The sequence below is a fragment of the Aethalodelphis obliquidens genome, unplaced genomic scaffold (genome assembly GCF_003676395.1).
Source record: "Aethalodelphis obliquidens isolate GAN/ISIS:26980383/991018 unplaced genomic scaffold, ASM367639v1 scaffold2, whole genome shotgun sequence".
In the NCBI taxonomy this organism is placed as follows: Eukaryota; Metazoa; Chordata; class Mammalia; order Artiodactyla; family Delphinidae; genus Aethalodelphis; species Aethalodelphis obliquidens.
Window position 1 is genome coordinate 62,649,924 of NW_020837946.1, and position 21,046 is coordinate 62,670,969.

At 41.2% G+C, this 21,046-nt stretch overlaps 1 protein-coding gene across 3 annotated transcripts in view; it reads left to right on the top strand.

Moving 5' to 3' along the window:
• The first annotated feature begins 1,667 nt into the window (after positions 1-1,667).
• The window catches only part of ABCB11 (ATP binding cassette subfamily B member 11), a 93,995-nt gene continuing 74,616 nt past the window's right edge, over positions 1,668-21,046 (top strand). For 2 of the 3 annotated variants that reach the window (XM_027129084.1, XM_027129093.1), the window contains exons 1-4: positions 10,719-10,794; positions 12,310-12,331; positions 15,285-15,339; positions 16,114-16,352. In XM_027129084.1, coding sequence (XP_026984885.1) covers positions 10,719-10,794; positions 12,310-12,331; positions 15,285-15,339; positions 16,114-16,352 — 392 coding nt within the window. Of the gene's footprint in view, positions 1,723-10,691; positions 10,795-12,309; positions 12,332-15,284; positions 15,340-16,113; positions 16,353-21,046 lie in introns of those variants that run through there. The other variant, XM_027129074.1, reaches the window with a different exon arrangement.

Below are 21,046 nucleotides of genomic sequence, written 5' to 3' on the forward strand. Positions count from 1 at the left end.
CTAAAACTCCAGGCTCTATCTTCCTCCTGGTCTATATGCCCCACAAAGGGAGGTCTTAGGACAGTAGGACCAGTGAGAAGCTCTGCTCAGTTTTCTCCTGAGCATTTTCACCCTTTGGCTATTGTCAACAATTTCACCACAACAAAGTTAGCAAAATTCTATTGAGAATCTTCCCCCAATCAAAGGTACAATCCCACAGCTGTGCTGCCTTTTTGGGTTTGTGTCAAGTTTTTTCTCCTGGGTCCTAATTGGTGCCAAACCCAGTATTATTATATTTGCATTGTCTCAGAAGTCAACCTACCCCCGGGATTCTCAAACCAGTTTAGATAGGGGAACATCAAGAAATCTTTCTTGCCTTTGCTGACCTTGATATATTGAGATTTTAACATCTAAATATAATAACACAAAATTTGGGGCTAAACCACAAACTGTCGAAATCTTGTATGTAGATTCCAGTAGAGACAAACAGTAGTGGAAGCTGAATTTCAAAGAGAAACTTATGGCCAAAAAATTTTAAATTGAGAAAATTTGATCTTATTATTTAATTTGATCTTGCTTTCTGCAAACTGGGAAGCATTGGTCCCTCCACAGCATTTCAGAGCATGGGGTGGAAGAGGGTTAGCTTACAGTGGTCAGGAGCATAGGTTCTCGACCTACTAGTTGTAAGACCTTGGGTGGATTATTTCACCTCTCTGAGCTTCAGTTTCCTCTACTATAAAATGGGAATAACAATGATAGCACCTAACTCCTACGGTTACTGAGAAGTCCAAATAAGGTGGTACAAGTTAAACTCTTCAACTGAGTCAGGTACCCAATAAAGTGATGACCAATGTTGGGTATTTACTATTCATTGCTGAAGGCCATAGCGAGGCGTGTTTAGGAAAGGGTTCACTCAGGTAGGGAGAGAAAGAAGAAATAAGAGCATTTGAGAAGATGGAAGGACCAACAGGAAGAGAGAGGAATGGATGTGGGTGGCAGCACAAAGCTGTTGGAGAAGCTATAGGTGTTGATTTGACTTGGTTTTCTGTTCATTTGGACCTTTTAAAAAATCATTAATCTTTACTTACACAGGGCTTCATCTGGTGGGTAGAGCCTGAGGTTATTGACTGTTCAGACCAGGGTACAAGGGTCATCTGAGCACTCAGAGTTTTGAGCAAAAGGCTGTTTCAGGTGTTCTTTGAGGTTATCTGTCTCCATGAAACTCTGGGGCTGGGGCAGGAATATCAGCGCCTGCAACCTAAAGATTTTCCAAGAGTGATCTTTTAAATTGAGGAGGAAAAGCTTTAAGGTATTTTTTTTCTGCCTTGTTATGTTTTCAAGCAACTCTTCAAAAATAATGGCCTATAAACAGAAGAGTTGGACATGGCCAGAATCACAGTGTTCTTGCTGGGCACCCCCGGCTGGCGTCTCACCTCTCCTTCGAAGCTGAATCAACACTTGCAAAGCCTGTTGACACCCTCAGAGGGATTCCCAAGTGCACTCTGTGTTTGGGGTTATTATTTTGAGGGTGTTCAACCTTTCCTCAGATGTCACTGAACTCTGCTTAGGCTGGCCTTCAGGGCATTGACCCTTAAGCAAATAGATAGTGTTCTCGAAAAAGCTTGAATTCTGTTCAGTGCTTTACAATGATGAAAACTGAAGTTGGAACGGGTTAGAAAACTTTTTGACTCTCCACAGTGGAGTCCATTGTTTCTTCTGGCTTCTTCAATTTCACGTTCACAGGTAAGTGACGTATACCGTCTAGAGCATGTGAAGACTATGTTCTGCAAATTCATTTCCTCTAAGTCTTACTTTGTGGCGTGTTGTGTTTCTGATTCATTAAAGGCTGGCCTCTTGTTATGCAATAAACAATGCTACAGGGCTTGGCTAGGAACTTGCAGAATACATTAATGATTTCATAATATTGTATATAATACAGGTAAATCTTTGTTGCTATCTCATTTATAGTAATACTTTTTTAATGCATCAATTGTCTTGAGAATGTGTGTGCATGTGTGTGGTATGTGGGTGTGTGTGGTGCAAATGGGCAAATAGATTGAATAATCAGTGCAAAGTAAAAATGTTACTGAACTTTTTAAACTTGGCTTTATGAAAGCACAATTCTGTATGCACTGACCACCACAAATCTTACCCCAGAAAGCTGGTGCTGGTTTAATACAGAACTATACTGACTCCATTCTCCTAGTTTTCAATAATTCAGATGCTAGAAAATATAAGCTCTGGATTCATGGCTAGAAGGGGAAAAATTGGATTCTAGAATCTTATTTCCATTTTTTGGTTTCCTTAGACAGTAGAAATCACATGTTGCTGATGATTTGAACATACTGATCAAATATCATTCACATTTAAGACTGGGAATAAAGTGCGTTTTTTCTAATGTTTTGAAGGGGGGAATAGCTTTCTAGACATTTTGGAAGCAAATGATAATGATTGTACTTAGAACTCAATATTGGGATCTAATAGTGGTTATTACTAAATTTTTAAGGTATTAACTTATTTACAGGCTATTTCTTTTTTTTAATACATTTATTTATTTATTTTTGGCTGCGTTGGGTCTTCGTTGCTGTGCACAGGCTTTCTCTAGTTGCAGCAAGCGGGCGTTACTCTTCGTTGTGGTGCGCGGGCTTCTCATTGCAGTGGCTTCTCTTGTTGCAGAGCACGGGCTCTAGGCACGTGAGCTCAGGAGTTGTGGCTCACAGGCTCTAGAGTGCAGGCTCAGTAGCTGTGGTGCACGGGCTTAGTTGCTCTGCAGGATGTGGGATCTTCCCAGACCAGGGCTCGAACCCATGTCCCCTGTATTGGCAGGTGGATTCTTTTTTTTTTTTTAACATCTTTATTGGAGTATAATTGCTTTACAATGGTGTGTTAGTTTCTACCTTATAACAAAGGGAATCAGTTATACGTATACATATATCCCCATATCTCTTCCCTCTTGCGTCTCCCTCCCTCCCATCCTCCCTATCCCACCCCTCTAGGTGGTCACAAAGCACCGAGCTGATCTCCCTGTGCTATGCAGCTGGCAGGTGGATTCTTAACCACTGTGCCACCAGGGAAGCCCCTACTAGCTATTTCTTAATAGAGGTTCTTTCTGTGTGCAGCCAACCCTCACCTTATGCCCCCCTCCCCCAGACTTAGTTACCCTCCTACTCTGCCTGTACCACTCTTGTCATTATCTGTTTGAAGCCTCCATCTCCCTGCCTAGCAGTTTACATGCCCTTCCCCCCACTAGATTGTTGAGCCCTTGAATAATTTGTGTGTCCTGCTACTAAGAGTAACGGTGACAAATATTTGCCGATGAATGCTGGAAGTGGATTTGGAAGTAATTTAGGAAAAAAACACTGCTCACTCTGTGGTTTTAAAAGACACTGAAATTGCTAGAAAATGCCGAATTCCTTAGCAGGAATCAAGTATTAGGTTTACTTTGTTTTATGAAGGTGAAAGAACTACACCTATAGAGACCAAGAAGAGCAGGGAGGAACTTTGGTGTTAAATCCTGTTTTCTTCAAGAGCAGTTCCTTAGTTCTCCGTCTCATTTGCGATCCTGTGAAGCAGGCCTACCCGTCTGCCCCTTGAGGATCACTGTGTATTTCTTTCCCTTCTCAGTCAGCTGTAGCCCCCATGGCTAAAGGGCCTCTGTTTCATCTTATCCCGGGACAGTGTCTCCACACTGTTGACACACACCTGCTTATCTGCAAGGCAGTATTTTTCTATTTTTCTTGCTTCTTGGTATAAATCAATATTTCTTTTCTCCTTTAATGATCGTTTGGAGAAAGAAGTCATTTGCTGGGTTTGATCATAATCAGGGTGCCCTTCCTACATACCTAAATGTCAGCAGTGAAAGACTTGTTAAGGGCTTTTTTTAAAAAAATCGGAACTTGTGACTTCAAAAGGGACTTCCAAATTCACCAGGAGCAGGTGCAGTTCTCTCTGAGCAGCTCAGGGAAGGGGAGAGTGTGGTGCTGGCAGCCTTGAATGGTTTTACAGAGGGGAAGACTTCACGAGAGAAAAGCTAAAGCCAATATTCACAGTGTGATGTGAGGTCCGGAGGCTGTTCCAGCCTCGAGACTGGCCTCCCGCCGCTCAGTGGCTGCTACAGCATTTAGATCCTCCTTACCATCAAGGCCTAAACATGGAAAAATCTCAGCCTCTTTCTCTTGAATTCAGTCTAGGCAAGATCAACGTGTTTCAAAAATATCATTCGGAAGAAAATGAACCGGAATGCAGAACAGATCTCCTCAGAGAAAATTCAAAGCTGAGAACACTGGTAGAGTAGAGAAACTGTGTCCTAAAGTGACAAGAGCCTGGGCACTGTTGGCCTGGCTGTCTTGCATCACACAGCCTGTTTCCTTTGGTCACCTCAGGCCTGTCTACCCAGGAGTGAAATGAACTGCATATGCCCCTGACCTTGGTAAATGAGGGGGCACTGCTGCTGGGCCTGGGAGATTTCTGTCCTTCCCAGCCCGATCTCCCTGTCTCTCTGGGTGTGGGCTTATCAGAGTGTTGTGTTTTTTGAAAGTATAAATACGATCATATCTTTTTCTTGCCTAAAAGCCCTTACTAGTTCCCGTTGCCCTGGGGATAAGGACCTAAGTCCTCAGCATTAAGGATTATGAGGCCCTGAGGAATGAAGTGGTACATCCTCCAGAGCTGCCCCATCCACGTTCCCTCAGAGTCACTGGACACCCTTGGGTCCTTGCACCTATGTATTGTCTTTTGAGTCTGGGCCTTTGCATGAGCCTGGAACGGCCTTCTCTCTCCTGTTCCCTTGGCTAACTTTCCCTATGTTCAAGGTCCCATGCTAATTGTGCTGGTTCCAGAGCCTTCCCTTACTCTCTAGACAAGGGCAGGGCCCTGCTTGAGGGTCTAGGGGATGCCTGTACTTCTCTTTTACTCACAGTCACAGTACTTACTTCTTACGTGTCATCTGCCTGCCCTGTCACAATGTAAGCTCCATGAGGACGGGAAGGTTGGAGGGCTGGTGTGCCGTAAGATTTTTAGGTTGGGTAAATCAGCTCTCCAAAGATTTCTCCCCCAGCTTCAGGCACTCCTGAACTGACTTCATAATGCAGGGGTCTGCAAACATATCTGTGAAGAACTAGACAGTGAAGGTTGAGGCATTGGCGGGAAGGTGGGAATGGTCTCTGTCACAGCAACTCAACTCTGCCATTGTAGCCCCAAAGCAGCCAAGGGCAAAATGAAAACAAATGGGCATGACTGTGTCCCAAGAAAACGTGATGTACAAAAACAGGCAGTGGGTTGAATGTCCTGATTATTATCATATCCTTCAGCCTGGAAGGATTCCAGCTACTGGGAGAACTGTTTTTACCCCAACCTGTTCCTTCCTTCCCTCCCTCCTTCCTTCCTTCCTTCTTCCCTCCCTCCCTTCCTTTCTTTTCCAATTGTTCTGCAGTATCATCAGCCAGTTGCTAGCGTCGACCCAGCTTTTGGTGAAGGTCAGCCCACTCATCTGTTGCTCCAGGCTGGTGTCTTGAGGTCACACTAGCAGCCTTGGTGTGATGGCCCATGATGGGCTCTGACATGTTATGTTGTCCTCAGGATCTTTTTTTTTTTTTTTTTTTTTTTTTTTTTTTTTTGGGGGCGCTCTCTGTTGGGGCCCCCCCCGTTGCGGAGCACAGGCTCCGTGGCCATGGCTCACGGGCCCAGCCGCTCCGTGGCACGTGGGATCTTCCCGGACCGGGGCACGAACCCGTGTTCCCTGCATCGGCAGGCGGACTCTCAACCACTGCGCCACCAGGGAAGCCCTTCTCAGGATCTTTGATTTGCTCCTGGCACGGCCTATAGAACGTGTATCTCCTCCAGCTTTGACAGCCTCAACCCCCTGTGCCGCTGCTCCCTTAGCCCCTTCTCTGAGGTCTCTCACTGTCCCAGGTTCTCTCGGGCAACCATCCAGGTGCTGCTCTCTGTATACTCTCTCTCCTCCCCGGCAGTTGTCTTCCAGAATGCTGTTGCTAATGTTCTAAGGTAGAAAAATCCTTGCTATTACTACCAATAAAGGTCAGGAGACTGTTCTCTAATGTAGATTTCTGTGTTGATAAGATTACACATTTTATCAAAGAAAAAGAAACTTTGACCCTGGAGAGTTAAACAGAAGTGCAGGTAGTACTCAGGGTATAGACCACGTACCATTTAGCAGAGGGGGAAACTGGTGTTGGCGTGGGCGATTCAGAATTCTTGGGGGATTCCATGATTAGGTGGCCAAAATCTGCTGGTCAGTGCTTAGAAAGCTTGATTTCCTACTTTTAACTCCTAGATTCTCTTAAGTTTATTGAAAGACAATTTTTCTGGGAGACCTTGAAAATTCTCAATCTGTTCCCAAAGAGAGTTTTTAGAGATTAAAATAATTTACTATATAAAAAGGCAGAGTGAAAAGGAAATATCTTGGTAAGTTATTTTCAAATCTGAGTTCTTTTGTGTGGGTTAAAGTACAATTTTGTTACTGTAAATTGTTAAGAAACCCTAATTAAAGCTTCTTGCAATGAATGATACCCAAGTACCTTTCACACGCTTCAGGAAGCTCAAGAACAAATTGTTAGCTTAAATGCTATAGATAATAGCTGAGAGAGTAGAATTAGATGACATGACATCTGCTTGCACTCTTAAATCATAAATGTACCAAGTGAGGAAGAGACATGCTCTCACCACCCTGTACAACAAATGTGCTTTTCACTGAAATCTAGATTCCCACTGTTTCCAGGGTTTCAGAGACTAACAGAGATGTTCTCCAGCATCTGCTCTAAGAATTTCCCAGGATCTCATCTAATAAAAAGGGAATTAACCAGTGGGGAAAACATGGTCTAATGATACATCAGGGTACACTTGTAATGGTATGAGGCCATTCATCTAACATCTAATTTTGGAAACATCGTTTTTTTCTGGAAAATACCACAAGCAAAGTCTTCGTTTATTCTTTCTAGTAATTTTAATATCTCACTGCACTTCTCCAAATGTAGTGTTATAAAATTGCTACTATCTTTGTGGGTGCACACAAGTAATTACCATTTTCAACACAATGGCCTTTAAAAGTCATCACGGAATTGACCAGAGATAAGGCAACAACTAGCTTCCGTTTCTTTTTTCTTTTTTTATTATTTATTTATTTATTTATTTTTGGCTGCGTTGGGTCTTCGTTGGTGCATGCTGGCTTTCTCTAGTTGCGGCGAGAGGGGGCTACTCTTCATTGCAGTGCCTGGCCTTCTCACTGCGGTGGCTTCTCTTGTTGTGGAGCATGGGCTCTAGGTGCGTGGGCTTCAGTAGTTGTGGCATGCGGGCTTCGGTAGTTGTGGCTCGTGGGCTCTAAAGTGCAGGCTCAGTAGTTGTGGCGCACAGGCTTAGTTGCTCCGTGGCATGTGGGATCTTCCCGGACCAGGGCTAGAACCCGCGTCCCCTGCATTGGCAGGCTGATTCTTAACCACTACAGCACCAGAGAAGTCCCCTAGCTTCCGTTTCTGACTGAGCAACCGATGCATGTCCTGTAGCACTGGAGAGAGTGTGTCTTTTAAAACATAGCTCCTTGGAGTGGACTACTGAAGTCCAGAGTGATGCATTGAATGTTGAGAAAGAAAACAAACAAAAGAACAGTCCCAGATATTTGGTTGCTGGCCTGGCACTCACAGCTAAGCTGTGTTATTCTCCTATAAGAAATAAACAATCTCATAGAATACTAACTGATTTAGTCAGCGTTCTGCAAAGGAACAGAAAGAATAGGATTGTATATAGATACATAGAAAGAGGTTTATTATGAGTCATGTGATTATACAGGCTGAGAAGTCCTACAATCTGCCATCTGCAAGCTGGAGACCCAGGGAGGCCAGTGGTGTAGTTCCAGTTGGAATCTGAAGGCCCAAGAACCGGAAGTGCAGATGTCTGAGGGCAGGAAAAGATGATGTCCCAGCTAAAGCAAAAGGGCAAATTCACCCTTCAAAAAAATTAATTAGTTAATTTTTTAATTGATACATTGTTGACATATAACATTGTGTCAGTTTAAGGGATACAATATGTTGATTTGATACATTTATTTATTGCAATATGATCACCACTGTAGCTTTAGCTAGTACCTTTATCACATCACATAATTATTATTTCTTTTTTGTGGTGAGGACATTTAAGATCTAGTCTCTTAGCAATTTTGAAGTACACAATACAGTATTGTGGACTGTCATCACTGTGCTGTGTATTAGATCTCCAGAACTTACTAATCTTCTAGTTGCAAGTTCGTACCCTTTAACAACATCTCCCCAACTCCCCCCAACTCCCCGGGCCCTGGTAACCACCATCCTACTCTCTGTTTCTACAAGTTCAGCTTTTTTAGATTCCACATAAAAGTGAGATCATCAATATTTGTCTTTCTTTGTCTGGCTTATCTCACTAAGCATAATGTCCTCAAGTTCCATCCATGTTGTTGCAAACGGTAGGATTTCCTTCTTTCTCATGGCTGAGTAGTATTCCATTGACTTAAAACATGGAGAAATCGGGGCCTGGAGAAAGGTTAAAAAACATACCCACCAACATAGAGTGAAGCCGTAGGCAGTACTGGGATCTGTGGAACTCCAAAGTTCACAAGCAAGACACTATGCCAATGGCCTCTAAAAACTGCCAAATATTTGCACACCAGTGGAAAGAAACCTTTTTAAATGAAGAGCTTAGCCAGGAAAAAAAATAATTGGAGACTGGAGTTTTAAAAAAAGTCTCATTTTGGGCTTCCCTGGTGGCACAGTGGTTGAGAGTCCGTCTGCCGATGCAGGGGACACGGGTTCATGCCCTGGTCCGGGAAGATCCCACATGCCGCGGAGCGGCTAGGCCCGTGAGCCATGGCCCCTGAGCCTGCGCATCTGGAGCCTGTGCTCCGCAACAGGAGAGGCCACAACAGTGAGAGGCCCGCGTACCACACACACACACAAAAAAGTCTCATTTTAAAATTAGGAAATGCAATATTACAACTATGGTTCACATTGTTTTATTATTTTCTCATTTTCAAAGAGTTTCTTTCTTTGCTTTTTGAAAAAAAATTTTGGTCAAAATTTCAAAAATGTTATAACCAGCAAACATTGCAGCCTGAATGTAATATTGCTATGTTAAATAAATTTTGTTGTTGGATAAAAGAATTCTGAATTTGTTTTTTTTAGTATTTTTTTAACTGACCTCATAAACTACATAGTTAATGTTTCACACTCTGCATTTTTTTTTTTTTTTTGGCTGTGCTGGGTCTTCATTGCTGCGCATGGGCTCTCTCTAGTTGCGGCGAGCGGGGGCTACTCTTTGTTGTGGTGTGCAGACTTCTCATTGTGGTGGCTTCTCTTGTTGTGGAGCACTGGCTCTAGGCCCATGGGCTTCAGTAGTTGTGGTGCATGAGCTCAGTAATTGTGGCACACGGGCTTAGGTGCCCCATGGCATGTGGCATCTTCCCGGACCAGGGGTTGAACCTGTGTCCCCTGCATTGGCAGGTGGATTCTTAACCACTGGACCACCAGGGAGGTCCCTCTCACTCTGCTTCTTAATAATGAGTTTATTTTTTTAAATTTATTTTGTATAAATCATGTTGATAGATACCATCATCTTGATAGTACATTTGATATGACGTAATGAGAAGGGTACTTTATCTCTGTGGTCTTCCTCCCCAAAACACACAACTCCTGTCTAATCATGAGAAAAACAGCAGATAAATCCCAATTTCAGGAACATTCTGTAAAATAACTGTTCAGTACTTCTCAAAACTGTCAAGATCATCAGAAAGAAGAAATTTATAAGAAATTGTCATGGCTAAGAGAAGCTTAAGGAGATTTGACAACTTAGTGTAAAGTCTTTATATCTTCACAACACTTTGCACTATTGGATATTTAATCTTTGCCAGTATTTCAATGAATGGTTTTAGTATTTGTCACTGATCAGTACCCAAATTCATTCATTGGGTTGCAACGTAATGATTTTTCTAATTTTATGGGCTTTTAAACATCTGGAATGGATATTAATTTTTACTGAATACTTTTTCTCCATCTATCAGGATGTTCCAATTTTTTTTACATTAGACAGTCATTGCATTTCTGGGATCAACGTTGCTCACTATGTTTTTTTCATAAACTGCTAGATTATATTGAACATATTTAGCATTCTAAACTCTACTTTCAAAAATAATTATAATTCTATTTTTTTTCTTATAACATTTTTATTTGTTTTGAAGTCAAGGTTATCCTTGTGTTATAAAATGAATTAGGTAGCAGTTCTCCTGGTCCATGCTGGACTTTCCATATTCTGGGTCTAGGGGCTGCATTTACAAAGGAGCACTGAAACCTACCCACCAGTATTTGGGTGTTGTTGGTCAACTCTACTGACCCAAGAATGTCACCAGTTGGCTGTGCCCTTCTAGTTGTTTTTATTTTTACTCATTTAAAAAAATCAATCAATCAAACAAGCAAGCACAGATAAGCAGAAAGAACAAATAAATAAAAAACAACTATCCATCCAGCAACCAGAGAAAGTCATAATCAATGGTTTGGGTTCATCTTTCCTAATAATTAGACTCTTTCATGGGGTTATTAACCAATTTAAAAATCTACTTTTGTCTGAGATTGTTAATGAAGATAATTTCTTGAACCAAATTATTCTTTCACTTGGCTACTTTGGTTAAGGAGGAGAAAATAAATAATAATCGCAATGATTCTTATTTTATTTTCTAGAGTTGTTGGCTGTGGACTGCAGTTACCATGTCTGACTCAGTAATTCTTCGCAGCGTGAAGAAATCTGGAGAGGACAATCATGGTTTTGAGTCAGATAGATCATGTAAGTGGCTTTTTTCTCTTACTGTCTCTTGTACAAAGAGAGGTGAGAACAAAAGTGGAACAAGCTAGTGAAGGTTTAAGGAGAAGAGAAAAATCAATGGCAATAAGTTGAACTGTTACTGGATGGTCTTCTAACATACTCTAGGTGTTTCTCCCTGGAATCCATCTAGTGGAATGGCTGAGAGTGCTAGGTAAGAATGCACAAATCCTGGGTGAATGAAAGCATCTCACCTATAAATATCTCTTCCCTGGGTAGAGTAGGGTTGTTCTAGCACTGGCTATTATTATTACCTTTATTCGTATATTGTTATAATTGATTATAGTAGTAAATGTTTAGTGAGCGTTGCTCCTCACTCTGCTGGCCAGAGTGAGGTAATGTGTGTAGCACTAGTACATGGTGTGTAGTGAGGGCAGATGATTCTAAGCTATTATTATTATTTTTTAAAATCCTATTATTTTACGTTTTATAGAAGAGGAAACAGAGAGTTGGATACATTTTTGAAAACTTGGCAAAAATCGTGTGACTAATAATTAATGGAGCCGTAATCCTAATCTGGTTCTGATTCCCAAACCTAAGAGGTTAATCTCTATCTACACTGTAATGCGTCTTTATTTTTTTATTTTTTTTATTTTTTTTTTTGCGGTACGCGGGCCTCTCACTGTTGTGGCCTCTCCCGTTGCGGAGCACAGGCTCCGGACGCGCAGGCTCAGCGGCCATGGCTCACGGGCCCAGCCACTCCTAGGCTTGTGGGATCCTCCCGGACCGGGGCACGAACCTGTGTCCCCTGCATCGGCAGGCGGACTCTCAACCACTGCGCCACCAGGGAAGCCCCACGTCTTTACTCTTAATGAAATGAAATGACATGAAATTTAAATGCCAGGGGAACCAGGATGTGCTGTCCTATGACAATGGTTGGCATTAGCACCTCGGGTTCCTTTCCTTGTGGTTTCCCTACACTCAGGACCCTGAGCGCCCACTTTCACCTCCTCCCCTCCGTCTGCTCTGACCTATGCTGGGGAAAATAGTATGTGGCTAAATCCTATGGCTTCTACTGGCATGGGGGTGTCAATGATATCTTATTGTTTAGTTGATTTGTGGTCCGCATTTTAAGTAGACAAATTCTGATGTTTATAAAGAACCAAACAAGAAATAATTGTTCATTTTATTTGGTAGTTCAAAAAATCAGACTTTCTTTAGCTAATTTAGAAATGTTGGTCTTTAGTTGACATCCAGAAGGTAAAAGCATTTCATTTTCTGGAGAAAAGTCAAGAAACGTAGTCAAGGCAGCAGTCCTGAATGTGAAAAAAATGTCTTCTATAATATGGAGAGAGAAAGAGAGAAAGAGAGAGAGAGAGAGAGAGAGAGAGAGAGAGATGAAAAAGCAAATAATTATTTTGCATTATTCCATGAATAAAAGTAATTATAGAAATGGTTTTCCAGAGCAAAATTGTTAATGACTATGTTTCATTTTGTCATTATTATTAACTGCTTTATGTATTGTTTTTATCCTGACAGATGACAATGATAAGAAATCAAAGTAAGTGACTACTCAACAATACATCACATCTTCAAAATAATTTCCTAATATTCCCATAAAAGGCACAAAGCAGAAGCAATATTTTTCACACATTGCACTGCCTACAAAATGGTATATATAATCCATTCTTTTTCTCTTTAAAACATTACTATAATTCGATTTCAAAAACCTTTGGGAATATTCCTTCTGGATTAGGCCCAAATCTCCCTTGTATGTCCAGGAACACCACAGAATTTCTGACCTAAATGAGCAGAGGAAAAATTGGACAAGTATGATTTCATGGGCACAGAGAAGAAAGCCCAATTCTTCCCAAAAGCAAATAGTAGAAACCTAAAATGTAATTATTAGATGTTTCTCTTTAAGAGTTTAAATTCTCTTATAAAACAAATGCCACTTAAGCATACTCGGCATGAGGGCAGGATTAAAGGAGTCTAATTTAGAAAACAAGGAGGTACCAGCTAAGTTTCTGAAATAGAGGTGGTGGAAAGGGAGAGGTTGAAGGTATTTAAGACATTTTAAGTAATTCATGGCAGAGGGAGGTGGTAGTTGTGGTAACATTAGCTTTGGATTTGGAAGGTAGGGTCAGCTGGGTGCAGAATAACCATTCTTTCTCACGAGGTGGGAAAGAGATGGAGGAGGGCATGGATGCTGATGAATGAGCTACAATGAGGATGAGCAGGAAAGCTGAGTGAGTGCTTTGGTTTTTAGAGGATACGAACCTTTCTCCTGATAAGTGTGGTAACGTAGGATGAGAAGATGACAGTGAAAATTTGATAAAGCTGCTGAGGGGAATGGGAACAATCTGTAGAGGGATGAAGTACAGTGCTGTGGGTTGAGCTGAGGTTGGAGACCATACTCATTCATTCATTCATTCATTCCACAAATATTAATTGAGGACCTACTGGGCTTAGGTGCTGAGGATATAGAAAAGAACAAAGTAGGCAAAAATCTCTGTCCTTGAGGAACTCACATGCCCTTGAAGAGCTCCCTCCCTTAATGAAGGATACATAATAAACACTATAAATAAATAAAATATATAGCATGGGAGCTAGTGATAATTTATCACTCCCTTTCTAAGAAGAAACAAGTAAACAAGGAAATGGAGATTTGAAATGATGTAGGGGAGAGTTGAAACTTTAAAGACTTTGGCCATGGAAGGTTCCATTGAGAAGGTGACTTTGGAGAGAAGGTATGAAGGAGGTGAGGGAGTTGGCCATGCAGATATCTGAAGAAAGAGCATTTTGGTGAGAGGAAGTAGCAAGTGCAAACACCCAGAGGTGGGCACAAATTTGGCATGGACAAAAGTCAGCAAAGAGGCCAGGTGGCTCGGGTGGTGAAAATTGGAGTGAAGTAGGAGAAAACAAGGTCAGAGAGTCAACTGGCCAGACCACGGAGGGCTGTGGATGTGTCAGCAAGGATCTGTGATTCTACTCTGAGCTGGAAGGGAAGCTTAGGGCAGCCAAGTGCTAAGCACAGCATGTGCAGCACCTTTCAGATGGTGGAGAGGTTGTCTCTAGCAGGCCCAGCAGCCTGGCTTCAGGAAGAGATGGGGGAACAGCTAGCTGAATGCAGAGGTGGGGTTTCCAAGGATGGATTTGGCGAAAAGGATTGAGGATAATGGTGAAAGTGTGGTCCAAATGGCCAGCAGTGGGACTTAGGATGCCTGAGTAAGGAAGCAACATCTTGATGGGGTTTAGTGATTGTAAGTAAATGGAGAGTTTAAAGGACTGCGGGTCTCAACTGAGATGACAAATAGGTATAGAAGGAGGAAGGAAGTGAGAAAACAAGATGCATGCTCAGTCCCAAAGAGCCGATAGAGTAGACTAGTTCCTGGTGAAAATAAGACCTGGGGTATATTCGTGAATGGATGACTCAGGTGAGGTGGAGATCCCTGGAGTTGAAAAGTTCAAGGATGGGTTGAGTACAATTTTATAAGCAATAAAATGAATAAGAAATAATAAGTAATATGAGTTTATGGGAAGTATGGGAGTTTTTTTTGAATTTTTTGTCATATTTAATGTAGTTGTAAAATTTTTTAAGTGCGAGAAGGAAGCTATAAATCAGATAATCCAACCACCTCAACTTATAGGGAAATGTAGGTAGAAAGAGGCCGAGGTTCAAAGCTGAGGTCCAATAGTTATTTGCTACTGTAACAGGGAGTACAGAGTACTTTTAATTTTCTCTTAGCACCTCTCAGAAAGACCTCAGTGAATCTCTACTGAACAAGAGATACAGCTATACTGAAATCTCTAGAAGAGGTAAATCTGAAAGTAATAGCCAGTTTAAATTTTTTTTTTATTTTATATTGGAGTATAGTTGATTAACAATGCTGTGCTAGTTTCACAACAAAGTGATTCAGCTATACTTATAAATGTATCTATTCCTTTTCAAATTCTTTTCCCATTTAGGCCATTACAGAATATTGAGCAGAATTCCCTGTGCTATACAGTAGGTCATTGTTGGTAGTTTTTTAAAAATAAATTTATTTATTTATTTTTGGCTGCGTTGGGTCTTCGTTGCAGTGCACGGGCTTCTCATTATGGTGGCTTCTCTTGTTGCGGAGCACAGGGTCTCAGATCGCGGGCTTCAGTAGCTGTGGCTCGAAGGCTCTAGAGTGCAGGCTCAGTAGTTGTGGCACGTGGGCTCAGTAGTTGTGGCTCACAGGCTCTAGAGCGCAGGCTCAGTAGTTGTGGTGCATGGGCTTAGTTGCTCCGCAGCATGTGGGATCTTCCCGGACCAGGGCTCGAACCCATGTCTCCCACATTGGCAGGCGGATTCTTAACCACTGGGCCACCAGGGAAGACCCCTGGTTAGTTTTTAAGATACCAGTTTTGGAAAGAATTTCACAGCTAGTGAGGGCTTTCTTTCTTACTAAAGAATGACTCATAAAATCACCATATTTCTCATTGTTTTGGAACGGATGGTCTTTAAACCCCTGTGTTTTCCTCCTCAGGTTAGAAGATAAGAAGAAGAAAGGTGGCAGCAGTCAAATTGGCTTCTTTCAATTGGTAATAAAGCTGTGCTGATTTATGGCACAGGTTTTGCCACTGTGAGTTGTTCAAGTGGTGGAGGAAATGTTATAATCACATTGGCAGATTTTTTAACTACAATGATCACTTTTTCAGTCATAAACTGTCTACGTGATAACATGTTGAATAGCAATTAGAAACTTATTGCTGATTAAACACACAAATTCTATCTGGTAGATCATAAAAGGGTTGTAGAAGATAATCTCTAAGCCCCTAATTATCATTTTAGTAAGGAAAGTTATCATAGTAATCACGTCATGTATACTTATTCTTATAACGTCTTTAGAAATTCCATAGTGTAGGTATTTTTCTCAAATTTGCAGAGTGGAGGCATTTCTGGGCACAAACAGGCACTCTTCATTGTCAGTATCAGTTCTGGGAGCCAATTTATACAATTGCTGAATAACCCACACAGAATATCTACATGGCAATAGCATCTGTGCCAGTGATTGTTTCCCCCTTAAGCTGGGAATGAATATCTAAGAACTAAAGTCAGCTCCTGAGATGAAGAGAATGAATTAAGAGACTAGGAAAGAGATAACATGAACTAACAATGTAAGAGTCTAATGATTTAGATAATCGACATACCGTTTATTTCAATATTAGTGAGAACTCTACCTTTCAATTAAGATGATTCCCTTAAGACTTGGTGTTGAATACTATTTATCAGAATCTAGTAACTAAAATTAAATAGTCCTCCTACCTCTCCTGCTTTTCACCCATAGATGATCTCTGAATCCTTTGTTTTTCAAGTTTCGATTTTCTTCAAAGACTGACATTTGGCTGATGTCTGTGGGAAGTTTATGTGCATTTCTCCATGGAGTAGCCTATCCAGGCGTGCTACTGATTTTTGGCACAATGACAGATGTTTCTATTGAGTATGACATGGAATTACAAGAACTCAAGATCCCTGGAAAAGCATGTGTGAATAACACGATAGTATGGACCAACAGCTCCCTCTACCAGAACGTGACAAATGGAACGCGCTGTGGGTACGCTGCTATTTTTTACTTTTCACTTTTTTGGCTTGTATCTTAGATTGTAATTCAAAATGTGTGAAGAGAACCTGATGGACTGAGCTGGAGTGGTGTCTAACACAGAGCAAAAAGAAACATAAATTTATCCTTATTTCTATAAATTACTCTGCCCTGAAGTTCTTCCTGTCCTACCGGATTTTTAAAGCTTAATAACAACAACAGCAAAACCCAGAACTGGAAATTGCTCATTAAATACATCACCCAGATTTCACCACTTTGTAGACCACAGGCTTGAGGATGACACTACCAATACTTGATGCAGTTGGAGGATGACCCATGAATTTTACTTGAGTCCTTGTCATGTCTCATATCCAAGACTTCCTTTTTCCTCTTTCCTGTTTCCTCCTCCCTCCCTCCCTCCCTCTTTTCTTCCTTCCTTCCTTCCTTCCTTCCTTCCTTTCTTTCTTTCTTTCTTTCTTTCTTTCTTTCTTTCTTTCTTTCTTTCTTTCTTTCTTTCTTTCTTTTCTTTCTTTCTTTCTTCCTTCCTTCCTTCCTTCCTTCCTTCCTTCCTTCCTCTCCTCCCTTCTGTTCCTCAGCTGCTGTGGCCACGCCAGATGACTCACTTGATCCCCAGCCTTCTCTGTGCAATAGGAATTTCATCATTCCTGTGCTCTAGGACTTGGAATAGGGGCCGTTGGTCTCAGTTAGCAGTTGAGTTTCTGTGGAAGAGTGATATGGTGCTATGAATAGAAGACAGCCATGCAGAATTAACCAGAGCTCACCATGCTCCTGTTCTGTCTGTGATAAGCCCGACAGGCTGCCTTGTAATCAGTGAGTCTGTAGTGTACACAGAGTTGATTCACTGTCATAGCGTGGAATTTGCAGCCTGCCTCATGCTGCCTCAGGGCCAGAACAAGCTCATTTGCACGTATGAACCCACTCAGGTTCAAGAACCAAGGGCAGGGCACATCCTAGCTAGAAAGACACTTGGAATGGCACCCCCAAGTGAATTTATATTTTTCTCCTTCATTTAAAAATGTTTCTACAGACTTGATTCCAGATTATGACAAATCCTTCTAAATCACTGATGTTCTTCCATAATATTATTTGTTGTTAGCGTCTTTCATTCATTTACTAATTTAACCAAAATTTTTGGAACACCAATTATGTACCAGGAAAATGTGTAAGCATCATGGATTCAGTGGTACCTTATGAATCATGGTCCTTATATTTGTGGAGCTTGGGTCTAGTTGGTGAGACCATAATGAAATCAACGACCATGCAGATAAGTACGTAGTTATAAACTGGTTAGCACTTGACAGGAAAGTACAGGATAACATACAATGTGCAGAATTAGACTTAACAAATAACAAGCCTACTCATAAGAAATAAATTTCCAATGTCTAAATATGTGTATTTCTCTTCTAAATTTGGAAGTAACACTCAGAACAATTTGCGTAAAAGAGAGACTGTCTTCAATGACAGTATTATTATTATTATTATTATTTTGGCTGTACCACGTGGCTTGCAGGATCTTAGTTCCCCAACCAGGGATCAAACCCGAGCCCTCAGCAGTGAAAGCGCAGAGTTCTAACCACTGGACAGCCAGGGAATTCCCAATGACAGTCTTTTAAGTCTTTCATTTATGTTGGGGAACAGAATTGAACGATTTTTACAGAGTGGTATGACTACAAAATGTAAGCTAATCCGTTTTCCCCCTTTGAAAAAAATCCATTCAGACTTATGTATGATGTAAATTGACCCCAATCATTAATAATGCATGAAGATAAATTCTTCAAGGGAAAATTCCTGAAAGTATATCCTGTTATGTCTTAAAAATTGGAAATAAATGTTAGAGGGACCAAAATTTGAGACATATTTTGTCTCAAATGCTCATAAATATTTATTAGATGAACTAAAGAATGAATCTGCCTTTAACGTCTGCATCACTGGCATCCATTAGAAAGGAATTCACCGTGGCTACCCATTACTTTATTCATTTTTACTGGGTCCTATACTTGAGAGTGAGCAAATAATTCAGAGCAAATAGGGGTTTTCAGAAATTCCTTGGCTTTGGCTGAATTCACATGATACCAAACATGTAAATAGATATTTGATTGTGTAGACCACACCTTTCTCAGGCCTTTCCTTTACCAGCAACTCCATTGATGAGTTAAATATTTTAATCGTGAGCTATTGTGGTCATTGACATGAATACTGTTTGTGCACTTCTGAATAAACGTTTAGATTTCGTGTGGTAAGATCACTGTTAAAATGGACTTGGGTGGGACAGAAGAGAGGGAGGGGACATTTTCTTACCTGTAAGTAGTAAACATGCCTCCAAAATTACCCAACTCTTTCACAACTTTCTTTCTTGGAAAAAGTATATCATTAAAAGTACAATGTCTCCACCTATTATAATTGGTGTGTTGGTCTTGAACTATACAAGGCAACTCAATGATTTTATCAACATAAGCATGCATGTATAATGTAGGAGCTGGATTTTCTCTTTCATTGTATTGGTTTCCACATATCAACTGTAATCCATTGGATGGAATTTTAGGCTAGAGCCTCCTTCCAAATGGCTCTTGGTGAATAAGGCTAAAAAGGATTACAGAACGTTAGGCCTCCTGAGTAGCTTCTCAGAATTTATTTGCTCAGAATAGTCAAATAATGGGGTAACAGAATGAAAGAAGAAGAAAGAAGGAAATTCTTTCTTTCTTTCTTTCTTTCTTTCTGGCTGTGTTGGGTCTTTGTTGCTGTGCGTGGGCTTTCTCTGGTTGCAGCGAGCCGGGGGCCACTCTTCGTTGCAGTGTATGGGTTTCTCATTGCAGTGGCTTCTCTTGTTGTGGAGCATGGGCCCTAGGCACATCGGCTTCAGTAGTTGTGGCACGTGGGCTCAGTAGTTGTGGCACACGGGCTCTAGAGCACAGGCTCAGTAGCTGTGGTTGCACGGGCTTAGTTGTTCCATGGCATGTAGAGATCTTCCCACGCCAGGGCTCGAACCTGTGTCCCCTGCATTGGCAGGCGGATTCTTAACCACTGCGCCACCAGGGAAGCCCCATACTTTTCTTTTTTTTTACCCAGTTAAAGTGTAGACGCTCAAATGGAGGCTACAGTGTCTTGTAACTTAATTGTGGAAGTGACATACTATCATTTCTGCCATTTTCTGTTGGTCACACAGACCAGCCCTGGTATAATTTTGGTGAGGATTACTCAAGACTGTGAATACCAGGAGACAAAAACAATCAAGCTCCTTGGAGGCTCACCACCACAGCCATTGGGAAGTTTGTGTCCTTACCTGCCCCACATATGGATGCATCGATGCAAAAATCCAAGCCTGTACTTTCTCTTGGATTTCAGTCTATTTTCTTAGCAATGTACATTTAGCTTATGCACTCAAGTACTATTTTGAAGTTAGACACTGTGAGACAATGTACTTTGAAAAACAGCTTTATTGAGATACAATTCACATACCATAAAATTCACCCACTTAAAGTATAAAACTCAATAGTTTTTAGTATATCCATAGAGCTGTGCATTCATCACCACAATCAATTTTAGAACATTTTTATTAGCACACAACCCCCCTACCCCATATCCCTTAAATTTCACTCCCCAATTCCCCATCCCCCCTCAGCCCTAGACAACCACTAATCTACTTTCTGTCTCTGTAGATTTGCCTATTTTGGACATTTCATGAAAATGGAATCATATAATATGTGGTCCTTTGTGACTAGCTTCTTTGACTTAACCTAATGTTTCCAAGGTTCATCCACGTTGTAGCATGAATCATACTTCATTTCTTTTTATTGATGAGTAATATTTCATTGTATGGATATAATACATTTATAGTGTGGATATAATGAGTGGATTTATCCATTCATCAGTTGATGGACATTTGAGTTGCTTCCTCTTTTTGGTTATTACAAATGATGCTGCTATGGACATTTATGTACAAGGTTTCCTGTGGACATATGTTTTCAATTCTCTTGAGTATATACCTAGGAGTGGAATTTCTGGGTCATATGATAAATAAATGTTTAACCATTTGCAGAACTTCCAGACTGTTTTCAAAGTGGCTGTACCATTTTACATTCCCACTAACATGTGTGAGGCTTCCAATTTCTTCACATTCTTACCAATACTTAATAGTATCTATATTTTAAAAAATTAATTAATTTATTTTTTTTTGATTGCATTGGGTCTTCGTTACTGCGTGCGGGCTTTCTCTAGTTGTGTTGAGCGGGGGGCTACTCTTCGTTGCGGTGCCCAGGTTTCTCATTGCGGTGGCTTCTCTTGTTGCGGACCATGGGCTCTAGGCGCAGTGGGCTTCAGTAGCTGTGGCACGCAGGCTCTAGAGTGCAGGCTCAGTAGTTGTGGCGCATGGGCTTAGTTGCTCCGCGGCATGTGAGATCTTCCCGGACCAGGGCTCAAACCCGTGTACCCTGCATTGGCAGGCGGATTCTTAACCACTGTTCCACCAGGGAAGCCCCAGTATCTATATTTTGACTGTAGCTCCAGTAGGCTGAATAATGGCCCCCCAAAATATGTAGGATATCCCTGGAATCTGCAAATGTTACCTTTTATGGAAAAAAGAGTCTATGCAGGTGTGATTAACTTAAAGATCTTGGGTTGGGGGAGATTACACTGGATTACCCAGGTGGGCCCTAAATGCAATCACTAGTATTTTTTAAAGGGACAGTTAC